This window comes from Bacillus rossius, chromosome 1 (assembly GCF_032445375.1).
Source record: "Bacillus rossius redtenbacheri isolate Brsri chromosome 1, Brsri_v3, whole genome shotgun sequence".
NCBI classification, from domain to species: Eukaryota; Metazoa; Arthropoda; class Insecta; order Phasmatodea; family Bacillidae; genus Bacillus; species Bacillus rossius.
Genome location: NC_086330.1, coordinates 229,993,357 through 230,020,412, shown reverse-complemented (window position 1 = coordinate 230,020,412; position 27,056 = coordinate 229,993,357). Strand labels below are relative to the sequence as shown.

At 37.1% G+C, this 27,056-nt stretch overlaps 1 protein-coding gene across 2 annotated transcripts in view; it reads right to left on the bottom strand.

Annotated features, from left to right (window-relative positions):
• LOC134527345 (sodium/hydrogen exchanger 2-like) overlaps positions 1 to 27,056 on the bottom strand; it is a 430,632-nt gene that overhangs the window by 22,814 nt on the left and 380,762 nt on the right. For both annotated transcript variants that reach the window (XM_063359946.1, XM_063359947.1), the window contains exons 14-17: positions 24,314 to 24,400; positions 23,882 to 23,947; positions 20,326 to 20,426; positions 10,925 to 11,180 (exon numbers count right to left, since the gene is read on the bottom strand). In XM_063359946.1, coding sequence (XP_063216016.1) covers positions 10,925 to 11,180; positions 20,326 to 20,426; positions 23,882 to 23,947; positions 24,314 to 24,400 — 510 coding nt within the window. The remainder of the gene's footprint in view (positions 1 to 10,924; positions 11,181 to 20,325; positions 20,427 to 23,881; positions 23,948 to 24,313; positions 24,401 to 27,056) is intronic.

Genomic DNA, 27,056 nt, shown 5'->3' with positions numbered 1-27,056 from the left:
ACATTAACCGGTTTGAATAATACGCTAGTCAAATCAAGAACAATTTACTAAAAATACTAGAGTCAAAACAACATTTAAAAAAATAGAAGCACCGACAACGAAAAGGCAGCACATTTGGAAGCACCGACAACGAAAAGGCAGCACATTTGGAAGCACCATCATCGAAAAGGTGGCACATTTGTCATTGGCTCCAATATTCATTGGCTCCAATATTCATTGGCTCCAATATTCATTGGTTCCATCAGTCTATTGATTCTATCAGTCTAGTGACTCCAACAGTCATTGACACCAACAGCCTTTTTCTTCATCAGCTCCAATGATATTTGGCTAGAATGCTACGAGTCTAAGAGACTATGAGGCTACAATTCCACGAGTGTACAAGACTCCTCCAACTACCTTCAAGTGTATAAAGCTCCAAATGCTCCATCAGCTCCAACACGTAATGTACGCAATGTACGCGCAATACATGCAATTTACACACAATAAAAGTAAATGATTACACAGTACACACAGGAAACGGAATGTACACACAGTACACACACAGGAAACGGAACGTACACACAGTACACACAGGAAACGGAACGTACACACAGTACACACAGGAAACTAAACGTACACACAGTACACACAGGAAACTGAACGTACACACAGTACACACAGGAAACTGAACGTACACACAGTACACACAGGAAACGGAACGTACACACAGTACACACAGGAAACGGAACGTACACACAGTACACACAGGAAACTGAACGTACACACAGTACACACAGGAAACTGAACGTACACACAGTACACACAGAAAACGGAACGTACACACAGTACACACAGGAAACGGAACGTACACACAGTACACACAGGAAACGGAACGTACACACAGTACACACAGGAAACTGAACGTACACACAGTACACACAGGAAACGGAACGTACACACAGTACACACAGGAAACGGAACGTACACACAGTACACACAGGAAACGGAACGTACACACAGTACACACAGGAAACGGAACGTACACACAGTACACACAGAAAACGGAACGTACACACAGTACACACAGGAAACGGAACGTACACACAGTACACACAGGAAACGGAACGTACACACAGTACACACAGGAAACGGAACGTACACACAGTACACACAGGAAACGGAACGTACACACAGTACACACAGGAAACGTAATGATCACACATACAGTAGCGGAAACACACACAGGCTTAGTTGGAAATCAGAATACAAGAAATAAAAACATTAAATTTTTACTTTCAATATTTTATTACTTCTCAAAATTACACAAATACAAGTAAAACAAGCCATTATTGTATGTAGCCAGCATTCCTCAGTTCCTTGAGTATGAAGGATATTTCTTTGATGCACGAATAGTTTCCTGCACAAAGCGAACCATGTAGAAGTCTTAGCCGGTCAACCAATTTGTTTGGATCTTTCCATGATGTGTAATCATTCTCTTCTACCACCATCTTCCTTGCACCTTTATAATAAATATTATGATCTCTGGTGTCTTCCGTTTTACCACCAACCTCAGGGTAACTTTCATGTTTGAGACGGTGATCATCACAAGCTTGATCAGATTTATTTAATATATCACGTCGTTTCCACCGTTTCGGTCTCAGGACATCGCCACATTCTTCGATCTTGACAGCTCTAGGTGCTTCATCACAGTCTATGCCTTTGTCAACAGCCTCAGAGTCACTGTAACAATCACTGTAGAAGACATCCTCTTCACCCAGATTACCGTATGAATTCGCTATCGATGATATCGAAGTGTCTTCATCGTCTTCATGCTTCCTTTTTAGGAGTCCATCATTTTTACAAAGAATGGAGGATCTACTGAATATAGGCTTGAATGTATTCTCACTTTTCACGGTGTTGTTACTTCCATTAGTTTCAGTCTTCCCGAAGCCATTAGCATCCTTCAATTTATGTTCTTCCTCACGATCGGGTGAGCTAATACCATCACGCTCAGGACAAGGAAAATTATTGTCATAATGCAGATCACTCTTCTTTAGCCTAGTGGATCCATCGGTGTCCTCTATGCCGTAAGTAGTCTTGACTTTACATGTTTTACCATGTCTTTTTAAGCTGTCAATTCGTGTTAACAACCTGCTACAACGATTACAGCTTAACACGTTGCGTAGTGGGTTTCTAGCACAATCATTCTTCTCATGACGTCTAGCATTCCTTCTCATGACAAAATCCTTGTCACAGTATCTACAGCGGTTTCCTTCCGATTCAGCTATAGATATCAAACCACGATCCATGATAGCTTCTGTGACTAATGTTAGATACAAACTGTCAGTTTTCTCCAATTGGAACCATTTCTTAAATAGAGTTTTTGAAATATTTCATCAGCGAGAGTTAAGTTATCTAATGCAAAGCAAATTGATGCAAGTAGTTCCGGCTGTCGTCAACAGATGGCGCCACGTGTTGCTTGCAGGTAAATAATATATATTTCATTAATGTAGGATGCGGAACGCTCACTATCGATCGCAAAGGGAGGTTGGCTTCGATAGTATCCAAGGAGAAAAAAGTTCGTCCTTCCTGCTAGTGCTTCTCAGATTTCTCACGGTCCGCCATCTTGGATTTCGTCATCACGACGGCCATCTTGGATGGGTGTGACCTTGACCTTTGAACGAAACCGCAGGAATGATCGCAAGCACACGGATTTACCATCAAAATATTGATAAGAATAATCAGGAGCACACGGAGAAAACCATCATAATGTTGGCAAGAATAATCAGGAGCACACGGAGAAAACTGCCACAAGTTTTCTTTGATATCATTAAAAAAAAATTAAAAAAAAAATAAAAAAACGAAAAAAAAATTCAAACAATCTGGCTTGTACTAGAACTCTATCTTTGCTCAACAATGAGAAGTTCACAAGCTAGCAGAATGTTTGAATTTTTTTTTCGTTTTTTAATTTTTTTTTTAATTTTTTTTTAATGATATCAAAGAAGACTTGTGGCAGTTTTCTCCGTATGCTCCTGATTATTCTTGCCAATATTATGATGGTTTTCTCCGTGTGCTCCTGATTATTCTTATCAATATTTTGATGGTAATTCCGTGTGCTTGCGATCATTCCTGCGGTTTCGTTCAAAGGTCAAGGTCACACCCATCCAAGATGGCCGTCGTGATGACGTAATCCAAGATGGCGGACCGTGAGAAATCTGAGAAGCACTAGCAGGAAGGACGAACTTTTTTCTCCTTGGATACTATCGAAGCCAACCTCCCTTTGCGATCGATAGTGAGCGTTCCGCATCCTACATTAATGAAATATATATTATTTACCTGCAAGCAACACGTGGCGCCATCTGTTGACGACAGCCGGAACTACTTGCATCAATTTGCTTTGCATTAGATAACTTAACTCTCGCTGATGAAATATTTCAAAAACTCTATTTAAGAAATGGTTCCAATTGGAGAAAACTGACAGTTTGTATCTAACATTAGTCACAGAAGCTATCATGGATCGTGGTTTGATATCTATAGCTGAATCGGAAGGAAACCGCTGTAGATACTGTGACAAGGATTTTGTCATGAGAAGGAATGCTAGACGTCATGAGAAGAATGATTGTGCTAGAAACCCACTACGCAACGTGTTAAGCTGTAATCGTTGTAGCAGGTTGTTAACACGAATTGACAGCTTAAAAAGACATGGTAAAACATGTAAAGTCAAGACTACTTACGGCATAGAGGACACCGATGGATCCACTAGGCTAAAGAAGAGTGATCTGCATTATGACAATAATTTTCCTTGTCCTGAGCGTGATGGTATTAGCTCACCCGATCGTGAGGAAGAACATAAATTGAAGGATGCTAATGGCTTCGGGAAGACTGAAACTAATGGAAGTAACAACACCGTGAAAAGTGAGAATACATTCAAGCCTATATTCAGTAGATCCTCCATTCTTTGTAAAAATGATGGACTCCTAAAAAGGAAGCATGAAGACGATGAAGACACTTCGACATCATCGATAGCGAATTCATACGGTAATCTGGGTGAAGAGGATGTCTTCTACAGTGATTGTTACAGTGACTCTGAGGCTGTTGACAAAGGCATAGACTGTGATGAAGCACCTAGAGCTGTCAAGATCGAAGAATGTGGCGATGTCCTGAGACCGAAACGGTGGAAACGACGTGATATATTAAATAAATCTGATCAAGCTTGTGATGATCACCGTCTCAAACATGAAAGTTACCCTGAGGTTGGTGGTAAAACGGAAGACACCAGAGATCATAATATTTATTATAAAGGTGCAAGGAAGATGGTGGTAGAAGAGAATGATTACACATCATGGAAAGATCCAAACATATTGGTTGACCGGCTAAGACTTCTACATGGTTCGCTTTGTGCAGGAAACTATTCGTGCATCAAAGAAATATCCTTCATACTCAAGGAACTGAGGAATGCTGGCTACATACAATAATGGCTTGTTTTACTTGTATTTGTGTAATGTTGAGAAGTAATAAAATATTGAAAGTAAAAATTTAATGTTTTTATTTCTTGTATTCTGATTTCCAACTAAGCCTGTGTGTGTTTCCGCTACTGTATGTGTGATCATTACGTTTCCTGTGTGTACTGTGTGTACGTTCCGTTTCCTGTGTGTACTGTGTGTACGTTCCGTTTCCTGTGTGTACTGTGTGTACGTTCCGTTTCCTGTGTGTACTGTGTGTACGTTCCGTTTCCTGTGTGTACTGTGTGTACGTTCCGTTTTCTGTGTGTACTGTGTGTACGTTCCGTTTCCTGTGTGTACTGTGTGTACGTTCCGTTTCCTGTGTGTACTGTGTGTACGTTCCGTTTCCTGTGTGTACTGTGTGTACGTTCAGTTTCCTGTGTGTACTGTGTGTACGTTCCGTTTCCTGTGTGTACTGTGTGTACGTTCCGTTTCCTGTGTGTACTGTGTGTACGTTCCGTTTCCTGTGTGTACTGTGTGTACGTTCCGTTTCCTGTGTGTACTGTGTGTACGTTCAGTTTCCTGTGTGTACTGTGTGTACGTTCCGTTTCCTGTGTGTACTGTGTGTACGTTCCGTTTCCTGTGTGTACTGTGTGTACGTTCAGTTTCCTGTGTGTACTGTGTGTACGTTCAGTTTCCTGTGTGTACTGTGTGTACGTTTAGTTTCCTGTGTGTACTGTGTGTACGTTCCGTTTCCTGTGTGTACTGTGTGTACGTTCCGTTTCCTGTGTGTGTACTGTGTGTACATTCCGTTTCCTGTGTGTACTGTGTAATCATTTACTTTTATTGTGTGTAAATTGCATGTATTGCGCGTACATTGCGTACATTACGTGTTGGAGCTGATGGAGCATTTGGAGCTTTATACACTTGAAGGTAGTTGGAGGAGTCTTGTACACTCGTGGAATTGTAGCCTCATAGTCTCTTAGACTCGTAGCATTCTAGCCAAATATCATTGGAGCTGATGAAGAAAAAGGCTGTTGGTGTCAATGACTGTTGGAGTCACTAGACTGATAGAATCAATAGACTGATGGAACCAATGAATATTGGAGCCAATGAATATTGGAGCCAATGAATATTGGAGCCAATGACAAATGTGCCACCTTTTCGATGATGGTGCTTCCAAATGTGCTGCCTTTTCGTTGTCGGTGCTTCCAAATGTGCTGCCTTTTCGTTGTCGGTGCTTCTATTTTTTTAAATGTTGTTTTGACTCTAGTATTTTAGTAAATTGTTCTTGATTTGACTAGCGTATTATTCAAACCGGTTAATGTATATAAACGAGTCCTAGACAGCAGGACGCTTAGTTTGTTACTGCCGTCGACGGTGTACGGATCACCTAGTTTTTTCTTCTGGTGCATAAGTCGCGTAATTGCCTGTTCTTGCGAACTCGATGGCATCTTTACCGACTTTAACGACGAACTCGATGGAGGTTGTACCATCGACTGCGGGAACCTTGACGTCGGCGTCGACGATGTTGGAGCAGATCCCGTTGGCAACGCCTCTGACAACACTGGAGGAGACTTCGATATGTGCTGTTCCACCATCAACTGAAGTTTCATCACCATTGAATACTTCAATTAATGAAGAGCGTACTTCGCATCAGTGCAAATACTGTGGTGCGTCATTTACTATCACCTCAAATGCTCGCAGACATGAAAGAAGCGGTTGTTCTAATAATGTTCAAAGAATACAATTTCAGTGCAATAAGTGCAATAAACTAATTTCACGTCTTGATAGCTTACATCGTCATTATAAAAAATGCTCCGAGACGTATAATGAACATGGTTATTGATTTGACTCATGTGTTGTACCGGCTAATGAGACTATATGAGTGATATGAACTTCAGTCCGTCTCTGGCTGTGGTGATGAACGGATCGGATAGACATTTAAAGTCATGTAAAAGTCTTAGTCCGTACAATAAGAAGACTGTTTGAATCGAGGAATCCAAAAGGCTTTAGTAATTTGTCAGTGTTTTTTTGTACCTGTAGTAGTGTAGTATGTATGTAATAAAAATTTTTTTAAAAGGACTTGTGTTGTTTTTATTTTCTCAAACCTAACACTTTTTTAGTATTTTTTTAAATTAAAGTTGTTTTGTATCGGTCAGGGATCGAACCAAGGACCTTAGTCGATCCAATCAATCAGTATATATATTACAAATTTATTTAATGAATTTGGAACTTTTTCCCGCCTCTCTAGCATTAAAATTACGAATTTCCAATATGGTGGTCTTGACGTCTGATAGGATGATGGTAGTAGAGGATTTAGAGTCTCTTTACGAATGTTGAACATGGTTTATTGAAATTATTATTTTTTACATAAAATTAAACATTATTGCATCGATCGGGTATCGAACCGAGGACGGGAATCGATCGAATCAATATGTAAATTAATGAGTGATTTTTTTAATGAAATTTGGAACTTTTCCCGAATTTGTAGCTAAATAATTACGGATTTTCAAGATGACGGCCAAATTTCAAGATGGCGGGGGCACCTCGGTAATAAATGTTTACTGCACTCTAGCGGGTAAGAATTAAACTAACATGGCATCAGCACACTCTAGCCGACGATACAATTATGATGGCTTCCAGCATCGAAGACAAGATGGCGGACATGACGTCATACTAGATGACTATATATATGCTTTGAAAAAAGTGGTGGGAGTCAGTCTGCTAGCACCCACCATTGAGGAAGGAGCCTGTCGCCATTTTTAATTTTTTTTTGCCCTCACCAGGTTCGAACCGAGGACTCCAAACTCCGTGTCGTAAAAGTATATTTTTTAAATATTTTTTATTAAAAATTTTATTATTTGAATTTTTTTATATTTTTTAAAAAAAATTTCATTAAAATCGGATAATAAATAAAAAAGTTAAAGATGGCGGCCGTAACGGAAATTGCAACGGTGACGTCATCATCCAATATGGCTGCCATGACATCCTTATTTTCAAGGTCGGCGGCTTATAAGCGGCTAGCTCTTAGGAGTTTTAAGCCGCTTTTAGGAGTTTTCGTTTTTTCTAGGGCAACGCGACTTTTGAGGATTTTCGAAATCCTAATTTTTGAACTGTGGAATTATTTGAGATTTTTTGGTGGAAATGTTTTTCAAAAAAATTGAAATTTTGGCGATTTTTGAGGAATTTTGGGCAATTTTTGCCCAATTTTGGTCATTTTTGGCGATTTTTGAGGATCAAATTCCAGGTCAAGGTCAAAGGTCAAGGTCAAGGTCATCCAAGATGGCCGCCGTGACGTCAAAATCCAAGATGGCGGTCGGCACCACAGGCACCACAGCCAGAAGCCAGTTTGAGGACCGGCTATTATATACTACTCTTTCTGTATTTTTAATAAATTTACATTAATTTTTGAAAATGTAACATTAAGTAATAACATTTGTGTAAGGGGCCCCACTTTTGTGTTGACTGTACGAATACTCAACTAATACTCTTTTATTATCTTGTTTCAATAAATATGTTTTGTTATGGCTGACCTGATATCAGTGTGTATTTTATGTTGCAGTTTTCTTAACCATTTATTTAATTTCTTATTTATATAATTACTTAACAGGTTATCAACTTTTGATCTGTAGTTTTCCCAGTCGGCATATTTCCTCTTTACTCGTTATTTGAATACAACAAAGCAGTGCCATTTAACCTAAGATCCCGGAGTCTTCCGTCGTGATTTACCTTGGTGAGGTTTGGTAAACCGAACCAATAGTAAATAAATGGCACAGTAATACAATATAATCCTTATGATAAAAGAATAATTATAAAGTTAATTTCATCATAAATTGAACCTCTTACAGTCAAGATTTTACGAGTGACAATTTTGAACTCAATTGCGGTTTCATTCGTCTGATCTCGCAACCAGTCTCGTGTTCCTACCCTCAGCCTAGCCGCGGCAAGGACATGGAACCGTTCGAGAGACGAAACGGACGTCTCTTCTACAAATGGTGGGTTACATAGTGAGTGACTAATAACTTCAAAATATTGCATTGAAAAAATTCCATAACTTAATGATAAAAAAAGTAGCTTCATCCTGGAATTATTCAAGTTCGTACTTCATAACATACACGTAACCAATGTTCATGGAAGGGATCTGAAAGGTGTTATGTGGAAAAGAAAGTTTTTAAAAATGTTGCAGTGAACTGTATTTATTAAGTATTTTCCGTGCTTCAGCTGTCTTAGATTTTTTCCCGTCATTTAACTCTGTCACCTCCCTTCCCACTTCCTCCTTTGCTTCTCCCTTTCTCTTGCTGCCACGCTACCCTCCTTTATTTTTGTAGTGTCTTTCCACCACTCCACCTGTAGATTTACTTTCGCGGAGGTACAATTTTCTAGTTTATATAGAGTCATGTCACCTTTAAAATCCTTCTTGTTCGTTTAGTTCTTTTGAGCAGATACTTAATGTCGGTGTCAGAATCAGTCATGGGTGTGTAAGTATATTTCTTTGGAGTTGTGCGTATGTTTGTCTTTCTTACGAGGCTTAGTATGTAACTTGTTTCGTAACTCTCCATATTCAAATTCATTTTTGTCCGCCACGCTAAAAATTTAGTTTACTTGTTTGTTTGTTTTGCTACGTCGCTACTCAGCCCATGATCAGTTCTGCAGCGGCACATTCTTAAGTACCTTATGTTATGCTTAACATATACGTGTCTACCTCAATGTTTAATGAATCATTGTTCATATTTGCTTAAATTTTGTTTTGAGTAACGTATTGGGTATTGACTTGATCACATTCTAGTCGATACATGCATTTAGTTGTATGTTGCATGTTTAGGTAAACTACGAATTTATTAATTAATTTATTACTTGTTTCTACTTGAATAAATATTTAAATTTCATGTTTATCTTGTCTCGTTTCATACAGGAACCAACCCATTGCAGGAGCCTCCTCCCTTTGGGGGAGAAATGTTCTTTGACACTTTTTTTTGGTAAACACATTCATGATCATAACTATTTCTCCTCAGCAGTTTGTACCATCCTCTTACAGAGATTGTTCTCTTGATTTTATTGGTCACAGCATGCTGCAAAGTATTAGGCTTAACTTTAATGATGAACTTGTAAGTATGAGTTCATTAAATGCTTTTAGCACACAATTTACACATGTTAATAGAAAACTAAATATTGCTACGATTAATGTAATGTTGGGAGATATGGGTTCGTAATGGATATCCCAATTAAGAATTATTACTGTTTTATTGATTACTAATATTTACACTAAACACAAATCACTGACATTTGAAAACATTTATCGAGTCACTCAATGTGTACTAGTTCCGCAGTTTGCTCTCCTCACGGCACTCACTGTCGTGGGACTTTTCGCAGGACTCACGCGGCACCTGTCGCCGAACTCCGTCGCCGAACTCCGTTGTCCAGTCAAACTCCGCGTCGCGCCACTCTCAGGGGAGTTCTCACCCTCTTCGTCACTGTCGCACTTCCCTTCACTCGGAATCCGCTCGGAAATGTCGCGGGGACTGGCGTCGCGGCTTAAGTACCTAGGGGCATCCTTCTCGAAGGGACGAGAGGGGCTGATGAGTCGCGTCATCCCTGGCGGCCCCGACACCCGAACAGTCGAGAAGGGTGTCAGCTCACGCGACAGCCCGCGGAATTTTCAAGGCCGCTCAGCGATAGCTAACAGCGCCGAGGCAGGACGCTGTGCAAGGATCTGAGGGGGGAGGGTATAGCAACGACACTTGTAATCCGGCCAGGCACGCGTGGCATGTCTTAAAATAGTGGCGGCCACGTGATACGCACATGACGCCTGTAGCCTGGCAGGGCCACCAACCAGCTCCGAACCTGCGCGCGCTGCGGTCTGGTCTCTCGCGTTCGTAAAAATATAAATAATAAAGATCACAGTAACTGTGAGATTATTATTTTATCTCCCAAACAGCGGAATGTAGTTTTAAAGTGTGGCAAGGTAATAAATACACATGGGAAATATGAAATATTTACAACCAGCTGACGAGCTTCCTCAGAATTGGTTAGTTACCTTACAAGTACTTTATGATACATCCAAATACATAATTTGGTTTAGATGTAAGGTAAAAGACACGTGGGTCTTTTTTTAACCTTGTTGTCATTTGAGTACTCTAATTTCAATTTAAGTATGCCTTACAAAATATTTTGTATAGTTGTGATACAATTTTTTATGTTAGTAACTAGAGTAGACTTACCACATGTTCACCTTGTAACGAGAGTTAGTTCGACTTTCTGCTAGAAGTTTCTACAAGATAATTATTCCACGTGACCACTTTGTGATGAGTGTCAGGCTTATCGTCTGGTGGGAATGGCACATGTCTTCCTTGTGAGGAATGTCACACTTATATTCTGGTAAGTGTAGCTACAATAAACTCCTCCACACGTCCACCTTTGTGAGGAATGTGGTGCTCATCTTGTGGTAGGAGTGGCTGCCAGACACTGCTCCACATGTCCACCTTGGTGCTGGTGATGCTCACCTTCTGGTAGGGGTTGCTACGGAAGGCCTGGCGCAGCGCCTCAGTGTTGCCGGCGTCCTGGTGCGCGCGCGGCTCGCCCCTCGAGGCCACGGTGCGCCGCCGGAAGTCCACCTTGGGGAGCCGCAGCCCGCTCCGGAAACTGTGGCTGCGCGATGGCGTCGCCTTGCGGGGCGGCGCGGCTTCCGAGGAGCGCAGCGCTTCCACCTTCTTGTCCTCGATGAGGATCACCGGCCCGTACAGGTGTGCGTAGTGCTGCCTGCGCCCACGGTCAAGCAGCACTGCCACTCGCCTTTTCACGTCCTCGAACACGCGATGTGTGTGCAATTTATGACCCTTAAATTAAGATACTCCAACCACACGATACAGATGTAGCCATTTGTTTATTTAGATGGAAAAAGAGGGGTGAGAGGACATTTTTTACATCACATGGCATGCTGCTCGAAGTCATCGAAATAAAAATGAAGATTTCTGTTTTAAAACCGAAGCAGTCAAAACTCTTTCTGCTTGACTAAAACTTTCTTCAAATATCCAAATGATGACATGGTTAAAAGCTGTTATAATAAGAAAAGGAAATATGTAGTATATAAAGAATGGTACTGGCCAAGAGTTCAAGATGAGGATTGTGGATTGTCTACGCCATCTTGAATTCTGATATTTTGGCAGCCATCTTGGATGACCCTGACCTTTGTTTTTGACATTAAATATTTGCCAAAATTGGCAAAAATGACACAAAATTTGCCAAAGCTGGTCCAAAATTCGACAAAATTAATCACATTTTTCAGTTATTCGGAATACAAATCTGCTTAAAATTTGAAAAAATCTAAAAAAATACCATATTTTTCTATTTCGAAGGAAAAATTCCTGTTTTGAGGGAAATTTTCCCGTTTTTAGCCCTCAAAAATTAAAAAATTCGAATTTTTTTAAACCTCAAAAGAATTTTACCTTAGAAAGAACCAAAAGTCCGCATCTACAAATTACTCTTAAGCCACCGAGGTCATGACCTCGACCTCTACCGTAAATATTAAATCTTTAATTTTCAACCCAAAAACCCCGAAAAAATTAAAAACAAATTAAATTTTGTTTTAAATTTACTTAATCGAATTTGGTCCACAGTTAGATTCCCGGTGAGAGTAAACATATAATTTATTAATAATTAAAAAAAAAAATTAAATTTTAAAAATTATAATATTGGCAAATTTCATACCCGCAATCTTGGATTATAGAAACATAGCACTTTTCTTTACGCCCGCCATATTAAAAATCAGTATTTTTTATGCAAAAAATCGGGCATAATTTAAACTTAATAAAAAAATGAAAATGTAATCATGGGGACTGTCGACAGAAGTGAAAACTTAAAACTTTGTTTTTAAATATGTTATATGACATAATTTTTACGTCAAATGTATGTAAGAAAATGATTTTGGTATTATATCAGTATGATGTCAGTCTATGATATAATTTATTAATACGTCGGTTTTAGTCACAACAAATGTCAGTGTTATTTCTAAATTATGTAAAAATTCATCACCTAGCTATGACTTAGGTACCAGTGATGTGAGACCTAGGTCATGTGTTCACTGGGCAATGGACAGTATATAATACAAATTAATCTTTTTACGTGATCAATTTAACTTTACTTATTGCTATTACAGCATGTCGGTGACGTGATACACATAACTAAGTTTTACTCCTTACCAAAAATCGCTCAATGCGGCTTAAGAATTTTTCACTTCAAAAATATTAATTTATAAATTTTTAATTCCGCCATTTTGAATTATGATACAATCAACACAATTATCGTTACGGCAGCTATTTTGTATTTCCGTAATTATTTTAAAAAAAGGTTAGAAAAAAATTAAATTTATACAAATATTAAATTAATCTAATTTTAATAAAATAAGGTAAGTTGGTGTAACTGGGCCCATGGGGTAACTGGGCCATCCCCTCCCAGATTTTCCCTGAACATATAAGAGGGAAATTGAACTCTGTTGTGGCAACACTGGTAAGCAGAAGTATACAAAACAACAGCCATTTGGTCTCCAGCTTGATTGAAGAATGTTTTATGGCTGCTAATGTTTTTTGTATTTGTGATCGCAAAACATGTCTCTACAAAGGTGAATTCAAAAATTTTTGGTAAGTATTTTTTTATCTCTTGAAAATCGAATGTAAGAAATTTTAGCTCAGTTAATGTCAAAATAACATTCCGTGTAGTGTTTTAACCTATCGTGCATTTTATAGGTCTGTGGAGTGTTATGACCCAGTTGCCCCATCATATTTAGTGATTTGGGGTAACTGGGCCATACATTCAGGGAAACTGGGTCCATGTATGGCCCAGTTACCCCACACTGAACCACTTATGCTTATATTAAATAAGTTGCTACTAACCTAACCTAATATAAGTAACTATACTATTTATGTTATTTTAATAAGTTGCAATTAAGTTAATCAAGATGAAGGCCTGTTTAGGTAGAATTTTGTTGGAGAAATTTATTCTTTTAAAGCTTGTAAAAATTAAAAAAAAAAAGAGTTTTTTCTTACAACTCATCCAAGAACTAAATTATAACTTAATAAGTTACTTTTTATGTTATAAACCATGGTAAGGAAGTACTACCGGAGAACAACCAAGGGTGCAGACCAAGAAAATTCATACTCCCGAGAGGTTTTAGAGTTGGTGCTTGCAGATGTGAGGAATGGAAACCGCACACAAAGAGAAGCAGCGACATTTCATGGCATTACAAAAAGTACACTGCGTCACTACATCCATGGTTTGAGAGGTTCAGGGTCTATTTCGAGAGATGGGTTTGGGGGTGGTGGAAAACTTTCAATTCCACATGTGTATGAGGTTCAACTTGCAGATTGCCTAAGAGTGTTAGAAAAATGGGGATTTGGACTGTCAAGAGATGAAGTCATGGACATGGTGCAATCATTTGTTCAACAAAACAACATAAAAACCAGATTTAAAGAGGGTAGGCCAGGTCCGGATTGATTCATTGCTTTTAAGAAAAGGCATAACCTATCAATAAAAAAACCACAAGGAGTAAAATATGTCCGCATGTCTCAAGAAAACCCATTTGTAATCAATGGATTGTTTGATTTGCTTCAGAAAACAATTGAAGAGAATGTTTTGATCAACAAACCACACTTGATATTTAACTGCGATGAAACAGGGTTTGGACACGACCCAAGAAAAACCAAAGTTGTAGGTGGCAAAGGTGTAAAGTGCACTAGAACAATAAGCTCTGCTGGGCGTGAAAATACCACTGTTCTTGCATGTTGTTCTGCTGCAGGAGACAAGCTTCCTCTCCTTTGTGTCTTCAAAGGGAAGAATGTAATGGAAAGCTGGATTGACACAAACTCTGATGCCCATACTGGTTATGCAGCTTCAAAAAGTGGGTGGATGGATGGAGAGATTTTTTTAAACTGGTTTAAAAAAGTGTTTCTGCCCAACATACCAGAAGAACGGCCTGTACTTCTTATCCTTGATGGGCACAAGTGTCAATTAAGTCTCCCTATGATTTTAAAGGCAGTGGAACATCAGGTAGTGCTCGTAAAATTGCCACCTCACACGACACACGTCACTCAGCCCATGGATGTTGGAGTATTCAAAGGTTTGAAATCAGATTGGGATAAGAAGCTGACCAAGTGGCAGAGACAAAATCCTAGGAAAAAAATTCCTAAACAGGAATTTGTAAATATTTTGACATCTACATTTTATGATGTTAACAAACAGAATATCACAAATGCCTTTAAAGCATCTGGAATTTATGATGAAGAGACAGGGGGCCCAAACAGGCAAGAAGCAATAAAAAAGTGCAAATTCAAACCTTGTGAAGTACAGGCTTACAACAAAGCACAGCTCAAAAAGGTTGCAGATGCCAACGAAATTCATGATGACCAGACAGATGCCGACAAGATCCCTGATGCCCACACGGATACGGAACACACTCCTTATGACTCGGCTGATGTTGGAAAGACTCCTGATGCCCAGGCAGATGCTGACAAGATTACTGATACAGACAACAGTACTCATGACCATCCTGATGCAGACAAGACTCCTGATGGCCAGGCAGGTGCCAACAATACGCCTAATGCTCATAGAGTATCTGACAAGAGCTCTGATGTTGAGATGCCCAACAATGTAAATGTAAAACGAAGTTTTGAAGACATCATTGTCGAAATTTTCCACAAAAACAAAACTCGAGAAGATTCTGGCAAGGAATCTGTCAAGCCAAAAAGGAAAAAAGTAAGCTCGGGAGCTGAAATTATGACTGCATCTGAGTACATAGAAAAAAGACAGGAAGAAAAGAGATTGGAAGATTTGGCTTTACAGCAAAAAAATACAAAAATAGAAGAAAAGCTCCTTAAACAAAAGAATAACATTGTGAAGAAAAAACTCAAAGACAAACTGGAAAGTAAAAACAAAAAGGGAAGCAGCAAATTGAAGATGCAATGCGAGGAAAAAAATCAGTAAAAGAAAAGAAAGATTGTATCTAAGCCACTGACTTCAGTACATTTAGAAAACCCATTGCCTTCAACTTCTGGCCTCTGTAAGTTTAAAAAGGCGAGACCTTCAAGTGTGAATTCAGACTCTGCTTTGATGATGGCTCATCAGGTATGAGCATTGCGGACTGTGAATCAGACGAAGTTGTGCCCGGTATCTCTGTTATCAAAGATGACTATGTTATTGTATTGTATAATGGTATAAAATATCCTGGACAAGTTGTAGATTTAGATAGAGACCAAGTGCAAATAAAACACATGAAGAGTGCTGGTTTAACTTACTGGCGATGGCCAGAAGAGGAGGACATTTTGTGGTATGAAGAAAAAGATATTTTAAGATTGATTAGACCCCCAATCCCTATGAACAAACGTGGAATTTTTAGTGTTCCTGAGTTAAAAGGTTGTTTATTTGAGTATGAGTAAGTTTACTTATTTTACATTATATTTTTTAACTGTTTTTGTATTAATTTATAGCTGATGTTCACAAAAATCAGTCTTGCAACATTGGTAATTGCTTTGAAAAATTATTTCTAAATGGGGGTAAATTTTTATTTTTATTTGTACATTTGCAAGCATTGGACCCAGTTACCCAGTCACAGATTCTGTAGTTTCTTATAAGAAATAGACTTGGGTGGTCCACTTACCCCCATTATCAGGGTAACTGGGCCCACCTGTATTTAAAAATTATATAAAATATTTATATATATAATAAATATAATAAAAATAAATATCACAGCTTAATCAGACTTCCTAAGAATTACTAACATACGTGTCATACATGGATTTTTGAAAACTATACATTTTAGTAAAATTATAATGTGTTAAAAGTATAGTATATGAAAAAAGTTATTATTTTAAAAACGCACTTACATCATGGAGTATAAAGATCGAACATAGAGAGGTCAAAATAAAAAAAAGACGACAGAACCTTCTTTCATAGAAGCCACCGACATACTGACACCCCACCACTAATGCCAAGCACTAGCTAGTATGACATCAAACCCGCCATTTTGTTTTTATCTGATGGAGGCCACCCTATTTTTATCGTTTGCTGCAAGTGCTACCTTCATGATAAATTAATTTTACCTACTTAAGTGCAAGAATCATTTATTGCCAAGTCAACCGCCAATTGGCCGCCATCATGTGAATCTCTATTTATTTAGCTAGAAATTTGGGGTAAATCCAAAATTAATTTTTAAAAAGGCAATCAATATAATGATTGATTCGATCAGTTCCTGTCCTTGGTTTAGTACTTGATCGAAGCAAAAAGCTATGGAAATTTTTTTTTTATTCAATAAAAGCAGCTTAGATTCCTAGTCTACAAGCCATCAGTAAGCCGATGATAAGATATTGACCACCATCGTGGAAATTTATATTTATTAAGTTATAAATTCGTGAAAATCTACAAAATCCATAAAAACAATCAGCAAGTAATTAATTGATTTATTTGATCGATTACAGTGCTTGGTTCAATACTTGCTGGATTAAAATAATTAATTTTATTTAAAAGAACTCTTATTTAATAAAATATTGTGGAAAGTTATAAAAGAGGCATAATTTCCTTTAATATCAGCCTCCAGGCAGCTGATGATATAATATTGGATGCTATTTTGGAAAAAAATATTTGATATTACAAAATTAGATAACATTACAATAGTCATCAAAAAATCGACTATTATTGTAAGATTGAAACGCTAGATTTTTATGCTTGGTTTTATTCGCGGCCAGTGATAAGAGTAACTAAAGCTTCAAATAAAATTTTAATTCTGGTTCCTATTACCTTACGTAGAGTTTATTAATCATTAACTCTACGAAAAAAAACTCTATACTAGATACCTGTCCGGCCAAATACATACGTGTTCGCTGTGCCTACCATGGAAGTATAATTTTTAGATACTTTTGAGACGTTCAAGCCAGGTATAGTTCAATGTTAGGCTTATATACCAAGCATCTCCGAACCAAGAAGTATTTTTCTATGATACTCAAAACACATTTTTAAACAGGCAGTGTACAAGGTCAGCGTTTAGACCAGACATATCTGAACCACGAGACGAATCATGTCCTGAGAACAGACTTAACGATCCACAATCAATAAAAAGGTAGCATATTTGGAAGCACAATCAACAAAAAGGAAGCACAATCAACGAAAAGGAAGCACAATTGGAAGCACACAATATTAGAAGCACAATCGGAAGCACATTCGACAGAGAGGAAGCACAATTAACGAAAAAGAAGCACAACGAAAAGGAAGCAAAATCGGAAGAATCTTCAACAAAGAGGAAGCACAATAAATGAAAAGGATATACAATTGGAAGCACACAATATTAGAAGCACAATGGGACGCTCAATCGACAAAGAAGAAGAAGAATAAAAGAAAAAAAAACATAATTAGAAGCACAATCAACAAAAAGGAAGCAAAATCGGATCACTTTCAATAAAGAGGTAGCACAATCAACGAAAAAGAATCAAAATTGGAAGCATAATCAACGAAAAAGAAACAAAATAAAAAAGGAAACATATTTGGACAAAAATTTAACTAGGTGTGATAACGATCTCTCAATAGGATACGATAATGCAGACTTGACTACGTACAATTAACGTAAAGGACGTACATTTTCACTAACTTTCAACTCAGTATGATGCGATTGCCAATATACGATAGGATATAATGCCCACAACTCTCTTTGGTTCCAACACTCTTTGTCTCCAGCTGTATTAGGCCTAGCTGCTATTTGGCTACGAAACTAGGAGGCTACGAAGCTACCAGACTAGATGACTACAAGACTACATGGCTTCAACTGGCTACAAGGCTACTAAGCTCTTAGGCTACAAGTCTACGAGGCTACAAGTCTACAAGGCTACAGGTCTACGAGGCTTAGTAGCTACGAGGCTACGAAACTACAGGCCTAAAGTACTTCAAGACTACAAGGCCTAAACTTCCTTCGAGGCTACTAGGCCACAAGTCTACAAGGATACGAGTCTATGAGGCTACAAGTATACGAGACTACGAGACTCCATGGTTACAAGGCTATGAGACTACATGTCTAGAGGCTACAAGATTATATGCGTCTACCTGTCTTTGACTCCATTCAGCGGCAAGAGTTAGTTTATATCATGCAAAATAACTTGTTGCAAGTAATCTCAATTCTTACCAACATGTCGCCACAGTTTAAGTTAAGCTAAAAATAATTTGGAGTATTATTAATGTGCTCGTTATTATTCCTCACGAAACGTTTGCTGACATTCTAGATGTAGATGTAAACTGTATTGTTTCACGTAAAATTTAATGTTTTTTTTTTTTTTAAATTTTGATCGTGGACGGGAATCCCGAGGTTGGCGCGGAATTCGTTACCCATTAATACTTTGATGTTAAAAAAACTAACTGGCAGAGAAAATTTAATACTTAAAATAAAAATTGCATTTATTTCCACAAACTTCACTTCAAATTACTTCTTCCTACTAATGCTCCACTCTGTCCCTTGCACTTTGACAAGTGTTTATTTTGTGTGACTAATCTTCAAGGTCAGACAGCAGCCTACTTCTGCCAGAGGGGAAGGGGGGATAATTCCATGTGGCCTAACGACAGGGGGTGCCAGTGGGTCACGTACAATACAGGCACAACTACTGTACAGTCCAAGAGAAGAGTGATGTAGGCCACTGACATAAAACAAAATCAGTGTTGCAAAACTGGATATTTTTTTGGGTGCTGCAAATTACTTAAAAAATCAAAACTGATTTTATTTTACAGATAAAGTTTCAAACTTGAAATTAATAAAATCGGAAATTTTTCCAATTGATAGATTAAGGGTGTTTTTTTATGAAAATAACAATGTCTAATTCAAGCGACACTAATGATTACATAAAACATTCGGCAATTGATTTATCGCTTTCATAGTAAATTATTTTGTTGGGCATTTTGTACAGATCACATCAAATACCTTTCTTTAGGGAAAAAATGGATAGTTAATCAAAGAATTGGTAAACAAAAGCCCTGAATTACAAACTTTGAAGTGAAATATTTTGAAAACTATGCTTCTTAAGCAAAAAATAACTACAATTTTAAAGTTTCCACGCACAACTATTTTACATGGAAAAATAAAAATACTCTGTGAATTATTGCCTTAAGCCGCTTTGTGGACTTCTGGTTTTTTCTAAGGGAAAAGTTCTTAAAGGATTTTTAATTTCGAATTTTTGAATGTTTGAGGAATAAAAATGGGAAAATTTCCCTCAAAATGGAAGTATTTCCTTTAAAATAAAATAAAATTTATTTTTTCGTTTTTTCGAGATCTTTTGGCGGAATTTTTCCCCAAAAATCTGGATAGCGGATTTTAGTGAATTTAGCAAATTGGGGCAAATTTCGTAAATTTGAGTCATTTTGGCAAATATTGAAGTTCAAGGTCAAAGTTTAAGTTCACGGTTAAATTTCAAGGTCATACAAGATGGCAGGTTTGACGCCAGAATCCAAGATGGCGTCGAGAATTCACAATCTTCAGCCTGATGTCTGGGCCGGTACCGGCCAATATACATGTACTACTGAAAAATGTGTTCTGAAGGAGGAAGCCACGAATAGGACGAATGAAAAAACAAATTTTAAAATTAAATGGCATGCAAACAGGCAGAAGACTGAATAAAATATAAAAGTATGTTAGCAAATCTCAATTGAAAATTAAATCCCAACGCAATCCAGCAACTTGAAATTAGAAAAATACAGTTCTTAGTCATTTCCGGTAGTAAAGAATATGGAACATTTTAAAGAATGTTTTAGTTACAACATTATAAAAAATAGTCACTTGTTTTATAAAGGATAGTATTCATTCTTTGACCAAACATTTAATTTTCTTACAAGAAAATGTTACTTAACAAGTGTCCTAGACATTTTAACTAATATGGCGGTGACTCACGTCAGTGCCAGCTTCTCGAACCGTCTCGTGATGTTGTTGTCCGACTTTGACTTGAGGAAGATTTTCTTAAGATATAGTTCGTCTATTTGTTCCAGTTTTCTCTGTAACAAGACACAATCAATTTTACTTATGATTATGCTTTGAAATCGTGTTTTTGTTATGAAGAAAGAAGCCCCAGGAAGGGAAAATAGCTTAAACCATAAAAAAACTACATAATAATATAAGTTCTGTGACAATTTTTTACAATAGTGATTAGTACTTCGTAATTTATCATTTGGCATGTTACAAAACTTAACGAAATGAATAAATACTTCGAATAGTTTTATAATTCTAAATTTGAAAATTAAAATGTTAATTTATTTAACTTTGAAGTTGTAATGCCATCACAGTAAAATATTGAGGCTAAATTTGATTAAAAAACTTTAAGTAAAGTAAAAGTTGGTATATGGAAAACTGCAAGTAATATATTAGTTGTTTAGTATGATAATAAAAAGTGTAATTCTGGAATGTTGACATCAATGAAACACGAGATAAATTTTTGTATCGCATTAGTTCATGATTAATATTTAAACCACCTTATTACTTGTAATCAGTTCTAACACGCTACACACGTAGCAAAAAAATGCTTGATTCAAGCTTTGTTGTCTCCACTTGTCAATGTTGCAGCAAGCCCGAGCTTGGCGAGCTCTCAGCAACTTTGTCACAACATCTAGGTGCAGAGAGAAAGTCAAATTTTGGCCTTCAAGAAGCTAGCTTAATTTTTACTTACATAGTTTTGAATGATTACTTGAATAGCTTTGAATGATACGTAAATACTTGAATAATTTTTTAATATGAAACTAAACTTATCCTATTTAAACCACCTTATATTTCGAATATAGAAAAAAATAGCTGAAGTACCCGGCGTTGCCCGGGCTAAACACTTCATAATTTAAGGAACATCACTACCGAGTTTCAAGTCTGTAGGACATACACTTGAAAAACGGGAAGTTTTGAATTTAAAGTCCCATTGATTACACAAACTCGGTAAATGAAGGCAAGGCATCAGCAGAACAGGGACGCCAATAGTCAGCTTCATTTTGTGGGCAGGCAGGTAACCCCTAGGATTAGACGTGACAGACGCACCAAAAGATAGAGCGTTACAAATTCAAGGCAACGACATCTATTGACCAAGTTCTAAACTAAACTGTTATTAGCATCTTTAGTTCGCAAGCAGCCGCGAGCTTCACTAGCCGGATGGGTTTCGCCAAGGTTAATGCTAGGAAGTTACCAGATCTTACTATACGACCGTGTGGCGGACATATAAAAATGGCACAAACTCACTGTCTGTGTGTCTATGAGCTACCTCTTATGATTTTCTATTATAAAACGGAATTTACCCATTTTTCACTAACTTAAGTATGGTATTTACTAATTATATGCAGTCTATGTCACTCTCAGGCCCATAAACTATCTATATGCAAAAAAATCATGTCCATTCGGTGCTCCGGTGCTGCGTGAAAGGACAAACATAAAAATACACTTTTGCATTTATAATATCAGTAGGAATGTAAAGACACATGGCATACTCTGTATAATTGTAAATAATGATAAGTTTTATACCTTCTCCTTTGAAAATTAGGTGACATAAATTTTACTTTAATAAAACCAAACCTACCCCATTTAACACCCCTTAGGAGTAAAATTTCCGGCGAAGGCAAAGCATCCAGTGTTGATAATTTTTGTATATTCATTATCTATCCACAATAAAATAACTTTTGCTTGAATAGCATTGGAGCTATGATATTATTTTTATTAAAAATACATTAACTTATTTTCATCAACTAAATTTATCAATTTAAGAAAATTGTAGGAATAATACCACCATTTTTGTACGTACAATATTCATCCAACATAATGTATATTTTTTTGTTTCTTTAACTTCGGAGGTATGTGTCTTTTTATGAAACTTAATTGCGCCCTGTGGAATTTCCAAATGATACATATTCTATGAATATATCCCGTATATGTACTACCTCTGTTACAAATTTTGCTCTCATCGCTTCATTGGTAAAACCGTGATTGATAGCAAACATCCAAACATCCAATCCTACAAACAGACAAGCTGCTTTTACATTTATGTTTAAGTACGAAGTGAAGAGGCGCATTCCAAAATACCCCGGTATGAAATCCAGTCGGGCCAACATGTTTCGTTCTTCCATGGTCTCGGGGCAAATTCTGGAATGGTTCCAAACTTTAAACTATTGCTGAATCTTTTCTCACTATCCATGTTCTGTGTTGTTGAGTGTTATCAACTTTAATGACCTCGCTGAAGGCGAGACGTTGAAAACCAAATAATACTCTAAAGACGTATAATGCTATTATTTGTATTTTAATCTAGTAAACTACCACATGCGATGAGGTCGAACGCGTGTCGTTCCTTAGGCAAGAATAGACACACATGCGGACTGATTATGAACTCTCGCTCTGCGACGCAAGACAGGTAAACATCGGAGGACGTAGAGATTCCCGCAGGAAAAAGCTACGTGATAACGAACACAAAATTTTTGCTAAACGCCGACCATTGAAGACTTGCTGACTCTATGAACCGTACCCTTTGAGTATGAACACGCATTTCAGACGTTATTTATCGCACCGGGGTTACGTGGGTACTTACCACGCGGGTATCAGTTGGTGGTGTGAAACGAATTAGTGGTTAGCGATGTAATTTATGTATAGTAAGTAATAAATAAAAGGTAATTTAAGTGAATCAATTTTCTTTTGACCATAGCTGGATGTTTTAAGGAGCCAAACCTATTTAAAATGAAGTTTACGTAAACAATATTTGAGGTTAGGAACTGTTATCGTTGTATTTTTACATATGGTTTCATGTTTGCTACGGCAATAGGCAACACAGATTTACGACAAAAAATTATTTTTCTCAGTTTTCAAATGTAACAATTATCAAACAAATAATCGATAGTTTTAAATGCCTAAAATAAAATTAAAATCTAAAAATGTGCCTGTATTTTATCATTGAAACAAATTTTTCATACATCACTAAAAAAAATAGTTTATTTAACGCACACGTTAAATAATATTCTGTGCTTCCTTGCTTTTGATGTCACTGATTTATACAGTCGCTCACAAGTCCCGTGGATCTTAAAGAAACACACACCTCATGTTGGTTCGTAATCATGGGATGCGGTAGGCCTACATACGCGTTTCCGTTTAGCGTAGAGAATACTGCATGTCACTGCGAGTGTTGGTAATCAGCCCGCTGACTGGGAGGTCGATTACAGTGTCTTGCGTCGTACTTTTATACAAAGAACAGCGTCTCTAAGAACACGTAAAGCTGCTCATAAATACATATGAGTGAAAGGAAACCTGATCAAACCATCTATCGTTTTCTCCCTCAATATATAACCACGTTTAATGTGGGCTTAAGGATTTTATTTTTAATAAAGTGACTAGACCATTGTAAATAGGTTTGAATGTATATATAGTTTAATATTAAAACGTACAGAATATGGAATTCGCTATCTATTCGGCATAAACATTTGTTTAAAATAATTACCTGTATGTATAGATCTCCCCTAACTCCCGAAATTTCTTCTACACCAGCCATTATAGTTGTAATGACCTACGGAAATCATACAGAAAAAAAAGACTCCTAGATTTAGACTTTTGAAATTACATAAACAACTACTTACTGTAAAACATTTTTTTTTTTTTTTTTTTTAATAAATGGCTATAAGGTAATGAAATATGAGAAACATTTGCTAATTCAACTGAACATTTACATACATTATAATTATCACTACACAGTTGTGAATTCAATATTTGGCAAATATTGATTCTTAAAAAAATACTTTTCTACAATATATTTTCTCACTTCATGTATTATAATATTAAAAAAAAAGGTCTAAAATATATTTTTATGTCAAATACCATGCGATTTGAATTTATAATTTGATTATTCTTATTAAGTATTTATCTTCTTACTTACATGATCATGTATTTCTTCATTCATCTTCTCACTTGAATGAGTCCTCTTTATGTTAAGCAAATTTACGAGTGGTTTAATTGTGCCTCCCTGCAAAATAAAAACCATGTAGAAGTATATTTTGTTACATAAAATATCATATATTTTAATAATAAGAAGTTAAATTATTAAAAAAACTCTTAACATTAAAGAAATACTAATTTGTTGAGTGCACACAACTTTACGTCAGCTTAAATCTTATCTTCCAGATGACTTATGCCAAAAATATGATTTATGGTAAATAATATTTTATAATAATGAACAGTTTTTTTTAAATTTAAATGATTTTAAATTCGTTAGTACCCACATTACAGAAAGAATAAGATTTAACAGTATAAGTTTATACTTAGAATTGATTGTAAACCGGCTGTTGGTTTAATTATAAGTAGTAGAGGAATGTATGTCAGTAGTATATAATAGGGGCTACTGAAACTGGCGCTGGCGCGTGGTGTCGGTGTCGGCATCCACCATCTTGGATTTGTGACGTCACGGCCGCCATCTTGGACTCAAAATTCCTCAAAATTCCTCAAAAATGACTCAAAATAACTTAAAAATTCCCGTTTTGAGGAAAAAATTCCCGTTTTCGATGGAAAAATTCCCGTTCCGATGGAAAATTAGGATTTCGAAAAACCACAAAAGTCGTTTTGCCTTAAAAACCACGAAAATCCTAAAATAGGTTTAAGAATCCTTGTCTACAGCCTCCGATAAGCCTCTTTTAGGATTATGACGTCACCGTTGCAATTTTTGTTACGCCCGCCATCTTGAAAATCCGCAATTTTTATGTTAGAAAATCGGGATAAATTTTAAAAATTATTAAAAAAATTATTTGATCGAATTAAATAAAAATCCTAAAAACCACTGTTGCAGTTATCGTTATGGTTGCCATCTTGGATTATATAAATGTTGCATATTTCGTTATACCCGCCATCTTGGTTGAGTAACATGTCATTCATACACTTTACTTTACGACCACCATATTGGATCCTATTTATGTTCCCATTATCGTTATGGTCGCCATCTTGAAACTTAGACGCCATCTTGGAATTCCGTATTTTTTATGTTAGAAAATCGGTAAACATTCCAAAATTTTCAAAAAATTAACTTAATAGAATTATGATTGATTATATCGATTCCCTTCCTTGGTTCGAAACTGGTGAGGGCAAAAAATAAAAAAAAACATCAGATCCTTTCTTCACAGAAGCCACCTACAGACTGACCTACCACCACCAATAACAAGGCATTTACCATCAGCTGGTATGACGTCATGTCCGCCATCTTGTCTTTGTCCGCTGGAGGCCGCCATCTTGTTTTCGTCTGATAGAGTGTGCTAGCGACATGTTAGTATAATTTTCTGTTCACCATAACTATGACCTCGTCTGTTGGCATTGAAATTTGTCATTGACCTTGAACTTTGACTGTACCTTGAACTTTGCCCTTAAACTTAGACCTTGAACTTTGACCTTGACCTTGAACTTTGACCTTGACCTTCACCTTTAACCTTGACCTTGAAATTTTACTTTGACCTTGAAATTTGTCCTTGACCTTGATCTTTGACTTTCACCTTGACGTCCATCATGGATCCGACATTTTATGTTTAGTACATGCTAGCAGGAGCTACCACATGCTAGTGGTCATTGCCACCTTCATGTTTTCGTCTGCTGGAGCACACCATATTGTGTGTACTTGTCTTTCCATCATGATAGTTTTATTCTAACCTGCTACAGTGCAGTAATCATTTATTATTACTGAGGTGCCCACCATCTTGAAATTTGGCCGCCATCTTGTAATCATGTAATTATTTAGCTAGAAATGCGGGAAAAATTCCAAATAGTTTCCGAAAAATTCAACTATTAATTTACAAATTAAATCGATAGATCCCTGTCCACGGTTAGATTCTTGACCAGAGACAGTTGTAACTAATTATTAAATAAATTTTAGATTCGGTTTTCCATTACCTTTTGCGGAGTTTTATTAATCATTCAATCTACGAAAAACAACTCAAGTCAATATACCTGACCAACGAATTAATACAGTGCCGATTAGCCTATTATGAAAGTCTAATTTTTCAATAATCTGAATAACCTATAAGCCGTTCATGTACAAAGCCACACATATAGATCAATTGTCTTCAGTCCATGAGACCGAGTCATGTAATTATCAGACGTATAGGATAGTCATTTCAGGACCGCATGACCTTCGTCGTTAGCTAATTATATTCAATTAATGCATCGTGACATTTTTTATACATACTAAAGGACCAAGTGACCTTGAAAAATGTTTTAGTAACATCAAAAGGTTTTAAACTAGTAAATATTCAATAACTATATTTTGTACTACGCACAATCAACAAAAAGGAAGCACCGACAAAGAAAAGGCAGCACCATCAACGAAAAGGCAGCACCATCAACGAAAAGGCAGCACATTTGGAAGCACCGACAACGAAAAGGCAGCTCATTTGGAAGCACCGTCAACGAAAAGGCAGCACATTTGGAAGCACCGACAACGAAAAGGCAGCACATTTGGAAGCACCGTCAACGAAAAGGAAGCACATTTGGAAGCACCGTCATTGAAAAGGCAGATAATTTGGAAGCACCGCCAACGAAAAGGCAGCACATTTGGAAGCACCGAAAACGAAAAGGCAGCACCGCCATCGAAAAGACAGCTCATTTGTAAGCACCGACAACGAAAAGACAGCACCGTCAACAAA